The 23,637-nt window shown below is 36.1% G+C and overlaps 2 protein-coding genes across 2 annotated transcripts in view; one reads left to right on the forward strand and one right to left on the reverse strand.

Annotated features, from left to right (window-relative positions):
• Positions 1-23,637, reverse strand: part of CMSS1 (cms1 ribosomal small subunit homolog) — a 242,779-nt gene that overhangs the window by 201,783 nt on the left and 17,359 nt on the right. The window lies entirely within an intron of this gene.
• On the forward strand, positions 1,561-22,020 carry FILIP1L (filamin A interacting protein 1 like). The gene is made up of 2 exons (XM_062595846.1): positions 1,561-1,684; positions 18,918-22,020. Exon 2 carries the CDS (start codon positions 19,033-19,035, stop codon positions 21,691-21,693), a length of 2,661 nt encoding a protein of 886 aa, XP_062451830.1. The 5' UTR covers positions 1,561-1,684; positions 18,918-19,032; the 3' UTR covers positions 21,694-22,020.

The following is a 23,637-nucleotide window of genomic DNA, read 5'->3' on the forward strand; positions in this document are numbered from 1 at the left end:
ATATGAAATAAAATATCATTATGGTCTGTTCACTGGTATATTCAAATAAGACATTTCATAATCTCAGAAACCATTTTGGAAGGGTCAGTAAACAGGCATACTCATTTTTTAAATAGATATGGAAGATTTCCAATCAAGTACACAAATCTAAACTTCCTCAAAAAATGTAAAAGGAAAGCAGGATTGTCCATACATGCATGTAATACACTTCCGAATAAGTCCTGGCTCAGTCACAGAGCAAAAAGCTTACTGAAAATTTCCAGCTAAAGTATAAGTATCTTTGTATGACTGCATTCAGGGTAAAATGTACAGGGTAGCTAAAAAATATTTTTAATGAAATGCAGACATTTTAATCACCATTTGTCTTTACATAGATACAGATAACAACTCCAAATAAGTACATCATATTAGCATTAAGTTCAAGCACAACACAACCACATCCAAAAAGCAGATAATAGGACAGCTTAAACTGTACTAAAGTTTATCTGAAGACTAAAACTCAATAATGCAAATAAACAAACTGTGGATGCATCTACTTTAACAAAGCTGAGCAAAATAGTTTAGAAAGCATTTCAATGGTCTAAGTTGCTCATCAACATAACAGGAATTTATTTCATTAACTCCTGTAACCTCTGTCTGGAATTTCAACAACGAATTTTGTGCTTATTTCAGATATTCCTTCCCTGTGTTCTCAATGTTTATTCAGGGTATACATTGAAGAGATATATTTTAAGCTCTTCTGTTCAATCTAAAGCCTCCTTTTTGGCCTCTGGCCTCTTTCCTAAATAGTAAAACAAATGATTCATTTCTTTAAGACCTTACTAAAAATAGTTGGCTGGTTTGCTTAATTGTGTTAGTTGAAACACAAACATATGAAAAGGAAAGGGTTTTGTATGAAAAACACTAAAGAGAGAGAAAAAAAAGTTACATTTCATCTGGCCTTCCCATCATCACTTGGAGAATTGTTTTGTAGTTACATCATCAGGAAATAAAATACTATCCTCTGTGGACCCCAACTCTTTACAGAAGGACAGGAAAAAGAGAGAGGGAGAGAGAGAGAGAGATGGCGAGAGAGAGCGTGCGAGCGACAGAGAAGGCTAGATGTTCATATCACCCTCTTAGGAATTCAGCTAAATTCACATCTTTTGACATATTAAACAAAAAAAAAGTATGAAAAAAAGGAAAAGTTCCTTTAGGACAACTTATTAAAGAAGATGACCTTGAATTTAATTTTTCCCTTCTTCCTTCAAGCTTTAGGCTAGGAAACTAAATGGAAAACATTAGAATTAATGAGCTAACAACTTTTAACGACTTTATTATCAGGAATAGAAAGGAACTGCCGTAACCCAACCTTCCGCACATTCTTTTTGGCCATGCACTAGTAGACAAATGAAATTCTTCACACAGTCCGGAGCGTCAGCTGGAGCCAGGACACATTAAGAGGCTTTCTAAGTTCTGGCTATCACTGAAGCGCACTAGTCGGACCCGAGGAGTCTGCACACCACAGAGCTCCTTATATGGCAAGGCGCTGACGTAATGCTCCATAGGCTTGGGGCACGCGGAGCGCCTATCTCTCATTGTTTAGCGCGGCTGCGGGAACGCTCGCAGCTCCGGTGCTACCGCGGGAAGCCTCGCGCCATGCGGCACTAGCGCAGCCCGGAGCTCCCTAGTCCAGCAGCACCAGGTAAGACAGAGGGCGGGAAGAGAACTGCTTCTAGCAATCCCTGCTACTTCTGCCTTTTCCCTATTAAGAGGGATAATTTTTTTTTTCATGTCACGTCGAAAAGAAGGGGTGGGGATTAAAAAAAGAAAGAAAGAAAGAAAGAAAAACAACCCCAAACCACCATGAGATCTAGATGATGTCCTGTTACTCAGAAGTAGGATGACTACCGCAGGAATTTAAAAATGTATTTTAAACGATTCTTACAGAGCCAACAGATGAAGAATTTGTTTAATGTTAAAGAAGGAAGTAGTTATGAATTACACACACTTTCCAAATGGGTTGGATAAAATCACGACTGCATTAAAGCTGTGGAAAGAGTCCAACTGTATTGTAATGTCTTAGGTAGAACTACTGCCTCTATGCCGTGTTTACACGCATATGCTACATATTAGCAGACATGTACACACACTCGTCTCTAAACATTTAGTATACTTTTGAACAACTTTTACGGTATTTTACAGAGGGACATATAAATTGCCACAGACATCATTTTGCAATAAGATCATGCTGTCTTTGAAACAAACATTTGCAACTAGCTTAATTACTAACAAACTTTTCAACTCCTACACACTGGTTCCCTCTTCTGTGCCTTGTGTGCAAGTGGCAAATCAGGGGGAAAGAACTGTCAGATTGCAGCAAAAAAAACCTGAAACACTGGCCATCAAACAAGTGATGCGGCTTTAAAAAGCTGAGAAAATGCATGAGGCTCTCCGAGGCTGGTTCTTCAAGATGCAGAACAGTACTGCAGTATTAACTCCAAGAAACTGAGAGCTGAAAGCGGTTCTGAGGAGGCACTAAGCCTTAGTGTGTTTACACTTCACATCTGCATCCTATACAAAATTACAAGGTTCTCTCCCTTGATTAAGGACCAGATCATCTCAAATTCTTATTTATTGGGATAACTGCAATTAAGTTGATACTACTATGCTACTTGCAAATGCTGACTACTAAGCATTGCTCTCTGGAGTCTTATGTATACTCTAAAGTGTTATGAAAGTCAGACTTAAGACCTTCAAACTTAGGCCAACTCTTCTCAAACATTAAAAAGAAAGATATGTTTTGGCTGTATTTTTTTTTAAAAAAATCTATAATATGAAATGAAATTGGTATAAACTGGTAGCACAGTTAGCAGAATTGTGATTTGCTTGTTTTTTATTTGTTGCTTAAAATCCTGCAAAATCCTTGTTCAGGTATATATTTAAGAAAAACTAAAAAAGTACAATCATATATATTATTGTTCTATCAAGCATACATGGATTTAAAAGCTAAAAACCAAAATCCTATGTGTGAACATTTTCATTATTTTTTTCCTACTTTAAACAACAAAAAATTATTCAGTAGTTATTTTCAACATGGTTCTAAATATATATGGATATTCCATTTCAAAGATAAATCAGATATTATGTATTATTAACTTTGGCATTTAAATAAAAGTCTTATCTATGTTTTCAAGATAACTTTTTCTTCTAATGAGCAAAGTTCACATTTCTATTGGTGCTTTCAGTTTGCCTCGTGATAGAGTCAAAAAGAGGGCACTATATTGCTATATAGAGTGAAAAGAATCCTGGCAACCAGAACGAATGGAAGTTTATGTTAGAAAACAAATAGTTTGGATCTGTACCCTAAGCCCTTACAACGTCTTCTCCTTGCTATTCTGTGATGCCTGTAGACATGTAACCTACAGCAGCAAATAATCATTTATGAGAAAAAAGGTCTAAAAAAGGTTTAGTACATATCCTATGCCCAGTGGATTTAATACTTAGAAAGTACATTGTCAAGTTATAAAGTGGAAATGTTAGCCAAATTATGAAAAGATATGTTACAAACCAAGTAACATTTAAGTAACAGACCTTCAAAAATTGTGTCCAAGGAGCAAAGATAAGCTAAGCAACAGGACTACAATACGGAAATATTACATACGCAATAGAAAACCTATTTATTTGATAAAGGCAGTAACTGAAAATAGAAATAAATCCATCCTTAGGTAAGAGACCATTTTAGCTCTCCCAAATCTAACAGAGAAGGAGGGCAACATAAACTGTTAATTACTGCTTCAACAATATCCAAAATACCATTTGTACTGTGAATGCCTAATATGAATCTTGACATCTATCAAAAGCTTAAAGAACTCCATTTCCCACAGTCTGCCTTTTGCAGATCTAAAGAGAAAAGATTCTTCACTTACAGCACCAATTTTGCTCTCATTTATACTGGTAAAAGTCCAAAGTAAGTACACTGAAGTATAATCATAAATATGCCTTGCTGCTTTTTGTTCAGTATTACCTAGTCACAGCATAATACTCTACCTTCTTTTATCACAGATTTCTTAATACCTTTTGAGAATATCTGATGTAAAGCAAGTAAAAATTAAATGACCTTGAATCATGTAACAGTCAAAGCATGTAAAGGAAAAGAATTATCATATAATTCACTCTTTAAAAACTGTATGCCTTCACTTAAATTTCTTTTTATATTAACTTTTTACAATATCTAACATGAAGAGAAAGCATTTCAAGAACCAAGTATGTCCTTCAGGGATGACAGCTTCCTATCAAACTGCACTGACCCTTTCCTCCTGCCCATCATTTTCCTTCCCACCACTGACAAACACTGCCTCACTGGTTTCCCATCACTGCTGACAGAAGTTTTAGAGATCTGACCTGTAAGATCTATGAATATAACTTGCAGCTATTTTATTTTCCACACCAGAACTAGTAAAATCAAGTCAGTGCATGATTTTGCAGCATAAAAGCACTTTCGTAGTATTTACCTTGTGCTGTGATGAATTATACATTTGCCATTGTCATGGGATTAGGAAAAAAAAAGAAAAGAAAAGAAAAGCACCTTATTTTGCTCCCAGCAACAGTTTCCATTCTATGACAGTTCTTAAAAAGCTAACACTTTTCTTTAGGAAAAATTCTTTATCAAGTGTGGTCGTGCATGGAAAAGTGAGCAGCCACCAGTCTTTCAGAACTCTCCTACAAGCAATATCTCTCAAATCCTGGGTGTGGTGTCACCTGAACAGAGCTTATTAAAGAAGCAATTAAAGTAACCCATTAAAATATCTAAGTCAGAATCCTACAGAGTTTATAATGCAGAAAGACAGATCTTTGAAAACTATCCTAAAAAATTTTAGTTTTGATTCATTAGAGTTCACTTCAATACTTCAGCCTGTCATCTAATTGATGGGAACTTAGAAACTACTCATTTCTACTAAAAATAAATTATTTTTAATTGCTTAGATTTGTCTCTCTCATATTGAGTGGCTTCTGCCATGGCATCCTTGACAACTGTTCACTAAACTGTATCACTCAGCTCCAAGTAGGTCGGAAGCATTGGTGAAAAAAATCCAAATATAGTCCCCCAGTCTTGCGCTTCAAGTGAAGTAATGGACATTTTGAGTCTTAGCATCTCTCAGTATGTTGGCTGATTTTGAGATTTGCTCTCTTTGCTTGTCAATGAGACATGGTGCTTCTAGGGCACCATGATGTTTGTGGGAAGTCAGTAACAGTACTCACACTGATTAACCCATGGAGCATGCTCAGGTATATACAACTTACATTTCTCAAATGTTGATAGATTCAAGGAAAGTATACTTGATTTTCTGCAGTAGTTTGTAGCCTCTAGTTTAAAAACAGTACAAAACCAACACCTGAAGCACTGCCTCCTCACCAGAGCAACAAAACTGAGAGGCAACAGTGAAGAGGAGAGAAAAGCAAACATTGATGAAATAAATTAAAGCTAGCTTATACAAACCGAATGGGCAACATTGTTATGTAACCCTATTTTAATAACAAAATAATAAAGTTTAGGGGTGAAAGTTCAAACCAACCTTGCTAGACAACATTTCAGCCACTCATTCAGGTCCATAAATGCTCAAATTTATCTCCTGTTAAAGAGGTCACCCTTTCTGCTACAGCTCATCATGCATACCATGATGATGCTACACACCCATTTTACTTCAGCCTCAAGCTGTGCAAAGGACCTACTGCTAACTACCAGCAAGTGGCTGCTGAGGTAATTAAGCAGAACTTATGCCATTTTGCTTCACATTGCATATTCATAGAAGCTGAGCAACCAGAGCCCACAATAACCAAACTGCTTGTGCTCAAGCCTCAACAGACCTTTATGGAAGTACTTCAGATGGGGTTTACAAAGCCCTAGCAGACAAGACTGAAAGTCTTGATGCAAAAAGTGGAACATTTTTGACAAGAAATAAATTTAAAAATCTTATTTTTTGATCCTTGGAATACTTCATAAACAGACTACTTTTAATTATAAGAAAAAACAAGCAAATAAACAAAAAGCTTTCATGATCCTGCAAGATGTTTTGTTCAGGATCATTCATGTTCATTACAACAAACAACATTTGATTTTCATGTTTATATCTGTATAACACCCACATAGTACAGCCCAATCAAAATTGAGACTTTTAAGTGATGGAAAAAAAAATCTTACATGTATTTCTGAAACATAAAACAATACATGAATGAGATTTGTCCATTGTAGGCTTCCAAAGGCTAGGAAGGGTACAAAAGCATTGCACTTGAGTCATATTAAATGCTAGGTTAGAGTTTTTAAAGATTTGCCTTAAACATAATATCCAAAGCAATTTCTTTCAAATTCATTGCAAGAGAGTGGTTTTAAAACTTTTCACTTCTTTTTGAAAAGACGGACCTTATCTACTGTTTGCAAATCAACTGTTTCAATGAGTACACAAAGAGAGAAAATAAAAATTTTAAAAACTAAAATTAAGCAGCATGTTGCAAGTACCTGGAGAAAAAATACAGAAGATTGGCTGTTTAAAAATGGCAAGTAATGCACTTATAAAAATCACATTTTAATTCCATAATAGATTTCAAGCTCATGGAAAAAAAAAAAAACATCTTAAAGAAATTATAAGCTGACTGAGTTCCATCAATGTTTTTTCATTTATCAATCTTCTGGTAAAATTTCCATAAATTTCAGTCATTAGGTCAAACTGTGAGGAAAACTAGGAAATTTTATCACTTGTAAGTTTGGCTAGAGATCACCTGAAGCTGAACATGCACAATATCATCCACCACATTCCTAAATATAATTTTATTTTAATTAGCTATACAGAGATTTTACAGAAGACACCTAATAAATTCCACAGTATTTTAGTTTTCAGCTGAAAAACACTTCCCTCAGTCAAGCACCTTCTCAGCTTCAGTAGAGCCATTCTGTTTCAGAGCCCCTTGTAGAACAGAAGAAAGGGAATTAAGTGAGCCTGGTTTCTTCTTTAAAATCTGGTCACCTGAGCTTGGGGTACAACAGTTCCATATATGGGACAGCTAACCCCTTACTTAAGTATCTCAAATCCAACACTTACCATATTAACTTGAATGAAGTTATATGGAAACTGGGTCCTCAAACTGTTATTAATGACTTTATATAGGAAGGTGGGGAAAAATGTAATTTGTTAATGCTCAAAGATGAAACATTTTCTTAACTTGCAAAATAGTATCATATATTCTTTTATGCAAAGAGAAAAATCTTTTCTCTAGGAACCCATGCCATTCCCAAGTAAAATGCTCAGCTGGCTTCACTGAAAGGGCCACCAAGAACCTTGGCAGGCTTCAAACTTCTCCTAAAATATGTTTCTAAAAACATATCTAACATATAATATGGGTATGCACATTTGCATGTGCAAGTGGAACAGACTGATAAAAACCCTCTAAAGCCAAGTAATCAAGTAGAACTTCTATATGTGCCAATACAAAACAGATAGAATAGACTGCCTAGATTTGCTGGGGGTGAGGGGAGGAGAGTTAGGCTCTCCTTAGGAGCTGCCGCCCTCAATTCTTTTGGGGAAAATAGCTGACAACAACAGACAAGAACCTTCAGCTTACACATTCTGCTAACTCCTATAACAGAGGAGGGATGAAAACATAACACAGTATACAAATGAGCAGCCTCCTTAGAAACTGTCTGGCTTTGCATCGCTTTGTTCGCATCCTCTGCTTAAAGCTCTAGACTATTACTGCCATCTTTGCAAGTACGAAAATTGTCCTATTTCAATCAAATATAATTGAAAAAAAATTCAGACAAGCTAACATTTTATAACCTGTCAATGAACCTTCTGATATACCTGGACTAATGCAGTTACCCAACCAGCCAGTCGGATCTAGAGATAATGGTGCCTTTTTCTTCTCAGCATTTCAAATCGCTTTTTAAATTAACAATAAAAGCTAAAATGTATTACATCAGAAATGCACTGTACATGAAAACATGCTACAGAAGCTTCGTTTTTTAGTGACATCTGAAAATAGCATAATATATCCCAAACATCACAGATCATCAGCCAAGAGAAGAGATCAAATATGGCACATAGCCAAATGCCCTTCAGCCACATGATGATACTGAGTTATAAATCAATTTGGAGTATAATGAGGTAGAGAATGTTGAACTGAAAGAACAGTTGTTAAAAGAACAGTGAATAATTTCAGTCTGAAAGCCTTTATATGGAGGGGCAAGGAAAATATACATGCATGTGGCTCTCATCTTTCCTTAAAAATCTTTTTTATGATAGCTTTTGAAAGGCAAAGAAGTAAAACTGGAAACCAACTAATGATGGAAAAAATAAGCATCTCTTTGGGTTTTAGGAAGAATGTCCAGACAAACTTTAAAATGGTTAAAGAAACCACTGGTCACAGAATAGATATGACTAATTAAATCTACTTTTTCATCCTAACAGTTTAGAGCTATTTTGCTAAAGATAAGGAAACATCTATTTTCCAAAGCAAGCAACGGTTACTCCACCTGCTGCAAACACATACAAGTAGCTACAAAAAAAGAAAAAGAAAGAAAAAGCTGATTCTAAAACCAAACTTGTTATTGACATTTTGAATGTACACATAACTGAAAATTCCTATTTTATTTTATGTCTAAGCAGAACATTTGACCTTTAATGTAGTGAACCATCAAGGCCACAGAATAATGAAAAACCTTATTTCAACACATGATAATCAACAGATCTGACAGTAAAAAACATGTTCTTTGGTTACATAATTTATCACAGGTATTTAAGTAAAGAGGTTATTCTATTCGGTATAAAAAGGTGTTATTTAAGTGTATGAATTAGAACTATTCAGAATTTTAATCATTAAAAACCAATTCAGAGTATTACCAGTAACTCTTGACTATAGCTTCCCATCCTGAAAGAAAATGCAGAATCCTCCTGAAGAGGATCAGTTTGGAGCAACCATGACAGCTTAAATCCCGAACAAGAGTAATACGCAGAGCTTTAACATGCTTTAAAAAATATGTATTGGCTTTGCACCTTTAGATGATTTGCCAAGTTTTCCTAGGCTAATGTGGCCTGAGGTCTTACAAGAGAAAACACAATTGCCAAACATCCTATGCTTCATTTACCAGTGCATTACATTTAGGAGACGTACAGCAAGATATGTAGCAGCTATGGCAGATACCAAGGAAGTGAATTATTTCCCAGGTAGCAAAGTCCCATGAACTGCAGGGCTTCAAACACCTAGGATTGCACAGAAAAGTACTTGTAATCTGTGGGAAATGGTTTTAACACCATTTTTTAAGATCACATACTGGAAAGTGGGAAACTTCACCACTTGCAGCTTCAAAGTTGTCTTCAATAGTTCACCACACTGTAACATTGCTACAATCTCCCTTTAACTTGCACCCTGCAAAAGGAAATACTGGCAAAGTCCATTTTAGAGAAAACGGAGGCCCTCACATTTTCAGATGTGTAGAGAAAAGGATGTGTATTTAGCTTCAAAGTAAAATCTCTAAGTGTACTTAATACTTTTAATTTTGGTTACTAGAAAGGATTGCAACTATATAAGCATCCCCAATTATATTAAAATCTTTGTTTATTTGGAAAGCCTCAACTACATTGCTTCATGCAACTTCACATAAAGGAAATTTTAATATCTTAAGTTAAAATTGCAGTAGCAATTACGATGTATTTTTTCTGCCTCAAAAAGAATGGGGTGCCACCCCAGCCCAATCTTCAAACATCCACATTTACTACATACATACACAGAGCGACTTTGAGAGTACAACAAAACAGATCTACTTTTGTATCAGGATGTATGTATATAATATAGGTTATATTGTACAGTTTAATACAGTTTATAGCATGTAAACATCAGCTCTTGAGCAGGAATGACACCTACATCATTCCTGAGTAAAGTCTGTTTAATTGTTTTCTAACCACCCCCATCCCACAAAACAAAGGTAAACCTGCAGTCTTCCCCTGCAGTCCCCTTCAGTACTAAAGCACATGAATTCTTGTCACTTGCCTCAGTGCACACAGAGAACATACTGCAATTTGCAGCCAACTCCCACCTGTCTAAATGACCGTGTCCACTGCCTTACTGAGCAGTTTATCCAGCACTAGTGGCAGCTAGAAAGGTGCCTTGAGTTCAACAGAGGACACATGCATGGCAATATGGAAAGTTCTGGATTTTGCCACTGCTGATGACTGATAATATACAAATAAAGCCATAATTAGCTAAAGAGATAGGCTCAGTGCCTATTCTGCCCATGGATAAAAATGGGGTCCCAGACATTTCTTTCTATATAAAATGTGTGTTAAAATTGTTTTAGAGAACATCCAGTTCCTGTAAATGTTGTGGGAAAATGACATTTATGACTAACCAGTCTCCTCTGAGTAACATGATGTGTTATCCTTGGCAAAGAGCCATTTTCAGTCATACCAAGAATATTAACTAATTGAAGCAAAAAAAAAAAAAAAAAAAGAAAGAAAGAAAAAACAGTATGAATTGGATATTTGCAGACTTACGCCCAGATCTGGTCAAGGCAGCAGCATAGCTCCAGGTGAATCAGGTATCAGAAAAGCATCCATTTCTCCCTCTTCCCACATAAAAGGCATCCATAAAATGGAGGCCCACCTCGAATCTGTGCAGTATGATGTTATACAAAGAAAGAAAACGATCAAATTATAGACAGAAATTATCTACCAAAATTGCTTAGCATTAACAGATTTCAGATTGTTGTCTTAATCTGAAAGATGTATTATTAAACTGAAAAGTATGAAAAGATGACTTAAGAGTTACAAACTTACCAGACAGAGCAGAATCTGCTGTTTCAGGTCAGCAGGTTTCCCTAGGAAAGATTTCACTCAAGAGATTCAGAACTTCCATAAACTCACCACATCAGCCACTTGAATGACACTGATTAGATACTTGGGACAAAAATTCAGCCCTCAAACTATCATCTTCTATCACCATTAAACACGACATGGCAGTGTTAACTAGGCAGTATTTACTTCATACAAGCTAAACACATGAGGCTGGGGACAATCAGTGCTTACTAAAAATTTCCAAGAGAGCATGGACAAGCTGCACTCTTGTGTCTGTGCCCAGTCTCCCCACAGGGGCAAAGGGGAAAAAGATAGACAGGGCTCCAAAACAGTCTTCAGGAAAGTCTTCAGTTAACTCCTGCTACAATTTTTCACTTGCTAAGTCCTAGCAGTGGCCTCCAGTGGCACAGATACTCCATACAGAGAATGCCAATACTTCCACCTGCCCATGGGAAAAAAACTGAAGGACAAGCACTGCGCCTGTTTATCTTCATAGTGTATCTGTGAGTATTTTATAACACTGGCGGTTTTAGCAACAGCTCAACAACGTGCAATCAAGGGAGAACATTCCAGCAGTAATGCTGAAAAGCACACACTTAAAACAAACAAAATTCAAGTTCATGAAGACGCTGGACCTTTCCTGTAAATTTAAGTTGTTTAAAATGCATTTTGATGACTACTTTTAAAATTATTAAATGCTAAAATCAGTACTTACCTTGACTTATTTTGAATAATAACCATACTATTAAAACCTCCCTTGGTTAATATTAATTCTCCAAATAATTATACAGTAAGTCAACGCTGCTTTTCCCTGTTAATAAATCTGAAGTTGAAGTACAAATGTCTACTTGTTTAAGCTGCAGAAGAGACAAAAGCAGGACCTAGACTAGAAAGGGAGATGTTTTGCCTCGCTCTTGTTGCTTTGACCCCCATACCACATCTCTTGTGGTTCATCTTTCCATTTCCTTCTGAAAGCTTTCCATCTGCAAAACTATAATTTCCTGGCTGACGTAAATTTGAAGAGTTCCAAATTCTGGTGTTGCATCTGAAATTACTTGTTTTATTTTTGACTTTACAGTTTGCTTGGAGAGGGAAAAAAAAAGAAAAAAATAGAGAAAAAGAAATGCACTATGGTAACATGAAAAGAATCTCAAATTATTAACTAGCAAACCTCAAACTTTATTCAGGTGAGCCCCTTAAGTTATAGATACATTTAGATTCAGAATAAAAGAGGATTAGCTTTCACACTACAGGCACAATTATATGCCATTGAAATGCCAACAGTAATAGATAATCTCAGAGAATACCTGAAACAGCTGTTAAATATAGAAAGAGAGAAGAAGAGAAGTATATCTCAAAAACGTAGCACACCAGACCAATATAGCTCACAGTTCATAGTGCCATATTTTCTAGTAGCTGAACTCTAGGAGTTTTTTTCTTTTCCTTTTTTTTTCTTTTCTTTTCTCTCTCTCTCTCTTAAGCTAACTCCAAGTAAAGCTCATTATTGTTGAGGTCTTGTCAGGACAGAGCTCATTTACTGTCATGTTTTTCAGGACATGCAGTCAAGAGAGAGAGAAAAAGAAAACAAACAAAAAATGGAAAACTGGCAACAATCTAACAGGATAGCAGCATCTTACCTCCCATCTAAAACCACAGCCTCTTCCTACTATAATGTCGGATGTTAGACATGGCTAGCATTACAAGCCTAGAAACGACTGCCATAAGTCATGAAGAACTATTACCTCACACATTTGAATAGTTATTGCCATACAAAAAGTGTTAATACTTTTGTACAAGGTTTTTGTTCTGATAGGTCATTTCCAATGAACATCTATATATGAAAAGAACTGTAGCTGATAATTCAAGGTAATTTTTTTTTCTTGAACTAAGGTTTCATGATAGGCTAAAAATGAATTTCAGATTAAAATGACTCTAACCAGATATTATTGATGATTCAATCTTAAACTTAAATCCACCAGTATAAATATATTAAAAATTTCTGATGTGATTTACTGGCAGCAAAGCTAACGCTGGACTTCATAACATGTGAGCAGCACTGTAAGTATCCTACCATCAGGAGTTTACAAACACACTGATTGAGACCATGATTTCACAATTACTATCATTATTAGAGATTATTTTGTTTTTAAAAATATGTATTATCCTACATAACTTTACTCAGTATCACAACTAAATACATCAGGTTATCTATTTTAAATTTTGCCCAAGTCAATCAAAAACCAGCAACATCACTTATCACATATGATTTTTATGAAGACTTGCAAAGAAAGTCAGCATTATAAGCATCAGATAAAACAATGACTACCCTTTCTGGTAGCCTATGGAGTAATAAGCAGAACTCATAGCCCCATCACTATAAGTTTTCATTCTATAAAATAAATTTCCTTATCAGGAAATTTGCCTTAAACACACTCTCTCTTGCAGCTGGGATGCCCCTTGCACAGATTTGCATCCTAGTATAAATTAATGATTTAAGATATACATATGTAAACAATATACTGGGAAAAAAATTAAAATAAAGTGATAGCATTCTGTTGGGAACTGCTGACTGATTCACATAAAGCCAACAGATTACACAACAGCTATGGTATGCTGTTGCTGCTATAATTTGAAAGACTTTTGAATTTCTTTATGACAGGAAAAAAAAAGCACCACCAATCAAGATAACAAAAAGAGCTATAAAACTAGCCATAACATATGTCTTCCTCAAAACTATACATCAGTAAGTACAATTATAGGCAAAGGAGAAAATAAAAGAAGAAGAAAAAGAATAGCCATCCCAGGACCAGAGACCCAAATTAGCAAACCCAAATTTTACTGCCACAGACTGTGGAAGACAAAGACAGAATGGAATGCCTTTCTTCTGAAAATAAATACTTAACGTTATTGGTGTCAAAAACTAGATCAACTTGTAGGATTTACCAGAAATGAAGAAGCATGTTTCTTCTCTTAGTAAAAGCCAGGTCATGGCTTATTGCTTACTGGGAAGAATGCCTCAGATGAAGAGTCATGACTTCATCTACATTTAAAAGCTTTCAGCTTAGCATTTTTATTTACATTGTATAAGGGGAAACTCAAGTATATGTCCATAAACTTTAGAAACAAATCTCCCTCATGTTACAACCTGTAGAACCTCTAGTAAGGCACATCTTTAAGCAGGGGGCTGGGGAAGGGGGAAAACGAGGAAGAGCACATAAACCAGACAAAGATATGTACTTCTAAGGTTTAAAAAAAGCACAGTATGTCACAAACATTCAAAAGATGAGTCATTTCTGCAGAATGACCTGATATAAATCAGGATATTGATAAGGAGGATATTAAGATCTCTTCAATACTTGGGTGGGAGGAATGGTGAATGTCCAGCTTTACAAACAAAGACCTACTTAAATCACATCCTTAAAGAACTCAGCCTTTTCTAAAGTTAACATTATATGTTAACTTAAAAAACAAAACAAAAAACACAAAACAAAAACCTTTTTGTTCTTTTTATTCTAAAAACCAATTGATTTTAGAACAAATTCCAAAATTAAAAGAGAACAAGGATCTTGCAATCTCAGTCTCCCATGCTTTCTTTAGCTTCCTTGAAACTCATGGGAAAAGTCACTCTCCTATAAGTCTATTAAAACACAAATTAAACAATACCAATGTGATACAGGTCCCTAGCAGAATGGAAAAATCCCACTTAAAAAGATATCACACAACATCAGAAAGACAATGGGCTGTTTTGTGTCTTGTAGGGAGCAGAGTCATATGTTGCTAAATATAACTTAGTGCTGCCAAACCAATGAGCATTTGAAAAAATCTAGTAAACAAGACAACATGCTTAAATATATGGCCTTGATGATATGAAGCTATAGCAGGTATACAGAGAAAAGCAATTATGTTGAACAGAGGAGAGCTGACGATGACAAATATGATTACTTTAAGGAAAAAAGAAAAAAAAAGCAGGCAACTGGCATTGCAGCCAAATACAATAGTAAGCCACAATAAATCAGTAATTTATAACAGAAGCTCTGAAGAAAAGGAGTAATAAGACACTGCCCTGACGCTGTTTAACTACCTAACATTCATGTCCATAAAAACAGCTTCCAATGCCTGTTTTGGTTGGCCTGAATTCAGTAAGGGTTCTCTAGTCCCATGAAGTCAACTGCTTGGAATTATCTGTGAAAGTTTTGGCCAAACGATGCATCTACTTTTGTCTAAAATGAAATTACACATTCACGAAATTAAAACTAGAAATGAAAATAATATCTTATTGGATAGGACAGTGCTTATTCATCTTTTTTGACACCAATCTTTGTTTTGTCCTTTGCACATAGTTAAATGGCTCTCTCAAATACAACATGTTCAGGTCCTTCAAAGACACCTGGTGGCTTAAAACTTTTATTTTGGTGCAGATATACAGACACTAAAAACACAGCGGTTCAAAAATCACACATGCACTTTTCTTTAGTCTGCTGTTTACACGGCCAGACTTCATAACACTGAAGACATCAGAAGTTAGGCTTACTACTGGGTGAGGAGAAAGACCAACAGGTAATCAGTCTCCATCTTGTGATCCCATGGGAAATGATCCTGGACACCTGCTGTGATTTGACTACAGAGATCACAGCAGGATCAAAAGCTAAAGGCAAGTCTTTAATTTGTACAAAGAGAACGGAATATCCAGCATACTTTGTTTCCCTCCCCTCATCTAGTCAATTTTATTTCCTGATTGCCCCCTACTGCACTAAAATATTTCAGCTGGCATCACTAAAAGAAAACTTAAGAGTTGCTGTGACTTACACAATCACGAAATAAGAATTCAGCTGCCGAAGAAAAAATTCTTCTCCCAACTGACTTCTTACAAAAATCAATCTCACCTCTGCCCAAGAAATCATTTTAGTTAGTTGAGAGAATTTTCCATATAGGAGTACATGAATAAGCACAAACAGTTATCAGAAGCAAGTGCATAACTACATGACATCAAAACCCCAAAACCCCTACACTTAATATGCTGCCTTTTTTCTTTTTAGATTGAAGCACATGAAAATCCTGTAATTCACAGCTTCTGAACTACACTTCTTAACCTAGCTTAACTTCACTGAAGTGATTTTAAAGTATTCTTTCAAATGTAGATAGATTTAAGGGGTTAGAAATATTTGCTTTTATTCTTTTTCAATTTTAAGAATTCTAATTTATGTTTTGAATGAATGAAACATTTTAGTACCCTAAACTTCTTTGGAATAACCAAAGAAACAGACTCTCTTAAATCCTTCTCAGGTTATGCAATGATGTAGATCAGATACCAATAAATTTAGGCATTTCTGTTCAAATAACTCTTGCAAAAAATGATCGGATCAGAACTTAGTTTAGACTGCCTCACTCATGCACTAAATCTTGAGTGCTTAGCTGAATCAAGAGTTTAATGAACATTCCAGGTAGCTTGGGAAATGAAGCCATAGAGAGAAAAGAGCGAAAGAGAGAGAGTGAAAGAGAGAGCAGGCGTGAGAGGAGGATCGTGAGAGAGCGAGAGACTGAGCGAGGGGAGAGAGAGGGAAAATAAATACAAACTGTATATACACAGGTTGCTCACTGAAAGAACACTTCTGGGATTGTTCACTCAGACCTGAATCAACTGATTTTTTAAAAATCAATTATCTTATTTGTATCACAAAACATTGCAAAAAATCCTTGTGAAAATTAGAATTGTTCATTATTATTTGCCCCCAAAGTTTTCTTTCTAGAACAATTACAGGGACAACTGAAGTTGCAGCATTATAGTTTCACTTGGCCAAAGAGAAATCAACTAGTTGATATGATGTTGAGTAAAATACCAATTAATTTAGGTATTAGTTACCTCAGCTAAAAAAGTGCCGTGCAAAAATAAACTACAGTGAAGCAAGCTAAAGAAAAATAAATGCTAAGAAGTCTGAGTCTATTTTAACAGCATTATTATAAGATGTCTAACCTTATGCACACGCAAAAACTGAGTTCATTCCAAATGAAATTGTTAGTTATGCTTCTGTTATGGTTTTATATCTATGGCAACAGTAAACCATCAATTGAACTTCACTACTAAAGCATTCAGAGACAAGGGTGGGGAGGGAAAAGAACTCAAAGTGAAACTAACATTAAAAAGAGGACGAAAATCTATATACCGACAACACAATAAAAAGCTGGCTTTGAAGATCATGCAGTCCCTACCTACTTGTTCTATCAGAGGGCAACATTCCTTCAAGCTCACTTCACAAATCCCTCCCTCTCCATTTACACTTTTTCATGTCTATTTAACCCATTATATTAATTGATTATTGTAATGAATTAGGGGCTGTATACAGTAGTCTTTCAGATCAACTCAGTTTATTACTTTTCATGCCACCAATTTCTCACATAGAGCATTTCATTACATCCAATATAGTGCAACTTTTGCACTAAAGTAGTGCCAGGATGGTGAAGATGTCGTAAGAAATTTCACAATCGTAAACTTCTACCCAGTATTAGCCTCAAACAAGACGTGTCTGATGGACAATTGTAGAGTAGCAGGAACTTCCTCTCACAATGCAGGAAAACTACAATGTTGCTGAAGTGGATGTTTCTGAGGCAGCCCATTAAATCCCTAGGAATAAATGCCTCCAGGCAGTCAACAGCTAATAAACAACTGTGCAAAGGAGGCCCTTATCTAAGCTCTTCCTGAATTAATAGGAAGGTTGCAACAAGAGCTTGTCAGTGGGAGGCTGTAAAGGTTTACCGCTTGGACAAGGGCATCACAACCCTGATCAAAGACAAAAGTGGAACAGGCATCTTATGTTTCTGCCGCAATTTCTAGATGAGCAGCATCATTCTGGGGGTTGGGGGGAGCCAAGGAAGGAGGGAAAGGATGGAGAGGGCCTCAGCTAATATGTGCCTAAACAGTCACATTGTTCAGATGCAGTTGTGATATGCATTTCCTTTTTTCCCCTAATCCATACAACTAGATATATATCACATATATGCCCAACACTGAAATGTACAGATTTTAATACTTCTGGATTCTATTATTTCAAGTTACACTTTCTGCACTTTTCTTTAATGTGGAAAAAAATAATTGAAAGGAGGCAGATGTGCTGTCCAAACCTAATGGTATCTCATTTCCACCATACAAAGAAACTAATTATTTGAGATATTTGGAGGTTTCTTAGGTTCTTAAATGAACAAATGCACAACCTTCTCTAGCAAATTAAATATGCTGTAGCTCCATAAAAAGTGAGTAATAAATTAGAGAAACTAAGTTTAGGAAAACACTATGAAAAGCTTTAAAAGTCATATAAAGCAGGGTTATAGTCAAGTACATTTGCAAGTTTTGGATATAAGACCAAATTTGAACTTCACAAACAAGCAAGAAGTTTGAACTTTCTTAAGCCCAAAAAACACAATCCAATTCCCGTTTTATCTGCTGATAGCAGATTTTTTTGTGATACAAGATGACATGGCCTACATTTCCACTGAGGACTGACTCACCCACAGTGTTTGGTTTTGCTCTGATGTGCTGTTTAGAAATTGACGTTACTTTCAGCCAATCTGCCTAAGTGTGGGCACATTTTTTTCATATATTTTAACATCTATAAGGTTTAATCATAAAACATTGGGATGGTTTAAAAGTAACAAAGATAGTAAGAGGTTTATAGTGCTGTAAACTGTACTCCCCCCTGAGGGGTGCTCTGATTTAGTTGTGCCTATTTCTAGACCACCATGATAACCACATTTCTAAAAAAACCCTGCATGTACACACCTAGTTTTAATAGAGACCCAAGATCAGTGTTGAGTGCAGGATATCAGAAAGCTGCATTGCACTTTTATCTGTCAGAAGCTGCAAGTTAAAGATGCATAATTACTGGAAGTTTTAGGCCTAAATGACCATCCCAAACTGTCCATTACAAAAGAACTTCTAAATGGAAAGATAAGGTCTGATGTTACAAGAAAATGCCTGCTTATAGTTACAAGAACAAGTGACTGTTCATGCACATCTAGCAGAGATGTCATAATATTTCAAATGCATTTTTAAACATTCACTAAAATATGGCTACCCGCTACCACATTATTTTTCCCTTTCAGATTGAAAAAGCTTCTTGAACAAGAAACAGTGTACCAGGCAAAAAAAGAGAAGGAAAGTAACAAGAAAATAGCTAAACTAAAAGAAGAACTGACTAAACTGAAATCCTTTGCTTTAATGGTGGTGGATGAACAGCAAAGACTCACTGAGCAGCTGAATCAACAAAGTCAAAAAATTCAAGAATTAACCACTTCTGCAGAACAAGCACATGAGAAACTTGCTTCTGCTGAAGCAAAAGCTCAAGAAGAGGAGCAAAGAGCCAGCAGGCTGGAGGCTGAACTGCAAGCCCAAAGCAGTAAGATTTCCCAGGATCAAGAAGCAATGATGGCCAAACTAACCAATGAAGACAGTCAGAATCGTCAGCTCCGGTTAAAATTAACTGCACTCAGCAGACAAATTGATGAGTTGGAGGAGACCAATAAGTCTTTACGAAAAGCAGAAGAAGAACTGCAAGAACTAAGGGATAAGATAAATAAGGGAGAGTGTGGAAATTCCACACTTATGTCCGAAGTAGAAGAATTACGGAAACGACTGCTGGAAATGGAAGGGAAAGATGAAGAGCTCATAAAAATGGAAGATCAGTGCAGAGAGCTTAATAAAAAATTAGAAAAAGAAGCATCACAGAGCAAGAATCTTAAAGGGGAAGTTGACAAACTCAACAGAAGAATAATGGAGTTGGAAAGATTAGAAGATGCTTTTAACAAGAGCAAACAAGAATGTTACTCCCTGAAATGCAACCTCGAAAGAGAAAAAACATTAACAAAACAGTTGTCCCATGAGCTGGATGACTTAAAAGCTAGAGTTGGAGAGCTTGAAGCAATTGAAAGTAAGTTAGAAAAAACTGAGTTTACACTTAAAGAAGATTTAACAAAGCTGAAAACTCTAACAGTGATGCTTGTGGATGAAAGAAAAACTATGGGTGAAAAAATAAAGCAAACAGAAGAAAAGCTGCAAGCTGCAACTTCTCAGCTTCAGGTGGAACAAAATAAAGTGATGTCCGTTACAGAAAAACTAATTGAGGAAAGTAAGAAGGCACTGAAATCAAAATCTGATGCAGAGGAAAAAGTGTCCAGTGTTATAAAGGAAAGAGATGAACTGAAAAACAAACTCAAAGCAGAAGAAGAGAAAGGAAGTGATCTTGTTTCCAAAGTGAATATTCTAAAAAAAAGGCTTCAGTCACTGGAAGCTGTTGAAAAAGAATTTCTTAAAAACAAGCTTAAGGAAACTGCTAAATCCAGCACCTCCCTGCAGCATGAGAACAACAAAATCAAAGAGCTTTCCCAAGAAGTTGAAAGGCTTAAACAGAAGTTGAAAGAAATGAAGGCCATAGAAGATGATCTTATGAAAACTGAAGATGAATTTGAGTCTCTAGAACGAAAATACATCAACGAACGGGACAGAGCCAGGCTTTTATCAGAGGAACTAGAGGTTGTGAAAATGGAATTGGCTAGGTATAAATTAACAGAAAAGGCAGAGTCCAATCAAGAGCAGCGGCTTTTAAAGAAACTTAAGGAAGAAGAAGCTAAATCAAGTCACCTTTCCAGAGAAGTAGATGCACTGAAAGAGAAAATTCATGAATACATGGCAACAGAAGACCTAATCTGTCATGTCCGAGGTGATCATACACTCCTACAGAGGAAACTCATCCAGCAAGAAAACAAGAACAGGGAGTTAGCAAGAGAAATGGAAAGCCTCACAAAAGAACTAGAGAGGTACAGACGCTTCAGTAAGAGCTTCAGACCCAGTCTCAATGGAAGGAGAATTTCTGACTTGCACTTTTTTTCTAAAGAAGTCCAGACAGATCTAGCAGACAACGAACCACCTGACTACAAAACTCTCATGCCTTTAGAACGAGCAGTCATAAATGGGCAGCTGTATGAAGACAGTGATAATGAGGACAAAGATAACAATGAAGAGGAACAAACAGTGTCTTTCAAAAGTAGCTCATCTATTGCAAATGCCGTGAACAAAAAATTATGGATCCCATGGATGAAGTCCAAAGAAAACCATCCTCAAAATGGAAAGATTCATACAAAGCAAAATGGAAACTGTGCACAGACTGGAGACTTAGTGCTAAGCCATACACCTGGCCAACCTCTTCACATAAAGGTAACTCCAGACCATGGACAGAACACAGCAACACTTGAAATAACAAGTCCTACAGCTGAAAGTCCTCACTCCTACACAAGTACAGCAGTTATACCAAACTGTGGCACTCCTAAGCAAAGAATAACCATTATTCAAAATGCTTCCTTAACACCTGTAAAATCAAAACCAGCAGAAGTTTACATGAGCCCAGAGCAAGCCATTTCTCCTATTAATATGGCTACTTTTGCAAGATCTCAAACTCCTGAATCATGTGGTTCTCTAACTCCTGAAAGAACAATGTCCCCTGTGGCTCTACCAGGCTCAAGCTCTCAGGAACAAATACTCTCCTCAGAGCCTTTGGAAATTGGAGCCAAGCATGCTGTTTTTAGAGTATCCCCAGACAGGCAGTCATCATGGCAGTTTCAGAGATCAAACAGTACGGGATCCAGTGTAATAACTACTGAAGATAATAAAATTCACATCCATTTAGGAAGTCCTTATGTCCAAGCTCTTGCTAATTCCAAGCCCACCAGCCCTTGTACTCCAGTGCAAGATAACAGAACTCCAGCACTAGCTAATGGAATATCCAGTAAGCCCACCAATAAAATCACCAGCAGTATTACTATCACACCAGCAGCCACTCCTCTCCCACGGCAATCACAAATTACAGTAAGTAATGTCTATAACTGACCCCAATCCATGCTGACACCCTTACCAGCAACCCATCCTATTATTCATTCCAGCAAGAATTATTTGGAACTGCCCCTTTGCTTTGGGAGAGATCTGTGCATGAACTATACAACAGTATATGGAACTAACGTTAAGTTTTGCCTGCTTAGTGTTATCAAGTGTGCACTTACTGTATATTTTCTCATTGAAATACAGTTATGTAAAATATTTAGTCTTGCACTTGTATAAATGCATCTTTATGTATTTCCATTTTTAAAATAACTCTCATTACTTTTGACTGCAACTTGCCTTGACAAAATATTTTAACATTACAAAAACAGTAAATAATTGATTATTTTTCTCATTGCTTGCAGAACATTTTTATTCTTTGTGTGTTTTGTTTTGGTTTTGGTTTTTTTGCATGTATAATAGAATCGGAATTAAGCCATAATATTGCCTGCTAATTTCAGATAAGATCTTCCCTGCTATCTCTCAACTCCTTCTAGCCCTCACATTTCAGATTTTTACAACATACATACTCAAAATTACATGTTTAGTATCATATTCAAAATTTATGATGCATAAATGATATGTTTTAGAACATAACCACCCCCCATCCCACCCTCCCTTTTTTTTTCAATTTACAACCAAACTCTTTGTTCAGTTAAAACTCTTTTTATACCTTCCTCTAATACTTTCCTGTAACTGAATTGAATTCAAGAGCCTACATCACAAAATGATTCTCTTCCAATTAGGCAAGTGTTTTTTTTTCCAATACAGCAGAAAAACTGCTACTGTTTAGGTACATTGTAAAACTACAAACAGCAACACTTACATTCCTAAAGGATAACCCAGAAGAGTGGATTCAAACACACTATCATCATCAGACAGGTGTATAGAAGAAGAGCTAGCAAGCTGTGATGCACCTTAACATTTTTCATATAATAGGCAGAACAAGTTTGCCAGGACAGCGTAAATAAGGCCAGCTCCCCAGTCAGGCCTAGGCCTCTAAGAGTAGGGTAAATAGCAGTACCATACAGTACAGACAAAACAGGTTAAGATATCTCAGTGATGGATACAGTATTAGTGCCTAAATTAAGGGCAAACATGTAAACAACTCCGTCAGTTTATAGGTGTTAATCCTAACCTCCTAGTAAATATTGCTATTAGTGAACCAACTTCATTTTGAATGCACTTTACAAATCAGACCAAAGATGTGAAATGCACTTTCAAACATGTCTTTTTTTCCAAAAGCTGTTTTGAAAAAATGCAGATTGGAATGACAGCTTCTTATTCTAAAAAGTTAAACGCCTATGTATCTTATCCTTGATGGTGGTGGTGGTGAGAGGGGACATCAAACTTCCTTATTAACATGGAAGTCTGCATGTAAGCAGAAAGTCGTTACTCAGTAAAACCCTATCTTTATTCTGCTTACATTATCTACAGCAAAATCTACTTATGTTATCTAGAGAAAAAAAACATTTCTGCAGTATAATTCAGCACCTGATTCAGCAAAGGACTTCAGCATATGCTTTAATATAACAAAGGGACTTTTATAATTTAAGTCCTTTGGCTGTACTGGAATCTAAATGATTACAACACAGGTAAAAGCTGATTTTGGAAGGAGCAGTTTCTATTGAAAAGCAAAACTCACCACCCATTCATACTGTATGTCAGAAAAATCAAAAATGGGGAGAAACATAATGAAGTTATAGATATGTCACAGCTTTGGCTATAGATTTGGATATAAGAAATGTATTACAGTTGAGTGTCAGCAGTATTTAAAAGACAAAGCACAGAGAACTGCATGAGCCCAACTTAATATCATGCATAATCTGATAAAATGTCTCTTAAAGTTAATAGGCTAAATATGAGGACCTTGCCACTTGCTTTGTCTCAGTTTAGCTCCGCTGACTGAGAAAGTGAGTCCCAACTAAAAGCAGAACAAATTAAACTGGGTCAAAA

The sequence above is a fragment of the Rhea pennata genome, chromosome 1, assembly GCF_028389875.1.
Source record: "Rhea pennata isolate bPtePen1 chromosome 1, bPtePen1.pri, whole genome shotgun sequence".
In the NCBI taxonomy this organism is placed as follows: Eukaryota; Metazoa; Chordata; class Aves; order Rheiformes; family Rheidae; genus Rhea; species Rhea pennata.

Bases quoted from the DNA above. Each gene is read 5' to 3' on its own strand.
- FILIP1L (XM_062595846.1), top strand. From the start codon at position 19,033: ATGGTGGTGGATGAACAGCAAAGACTCACTGAGCAGCTGAATCAACAA.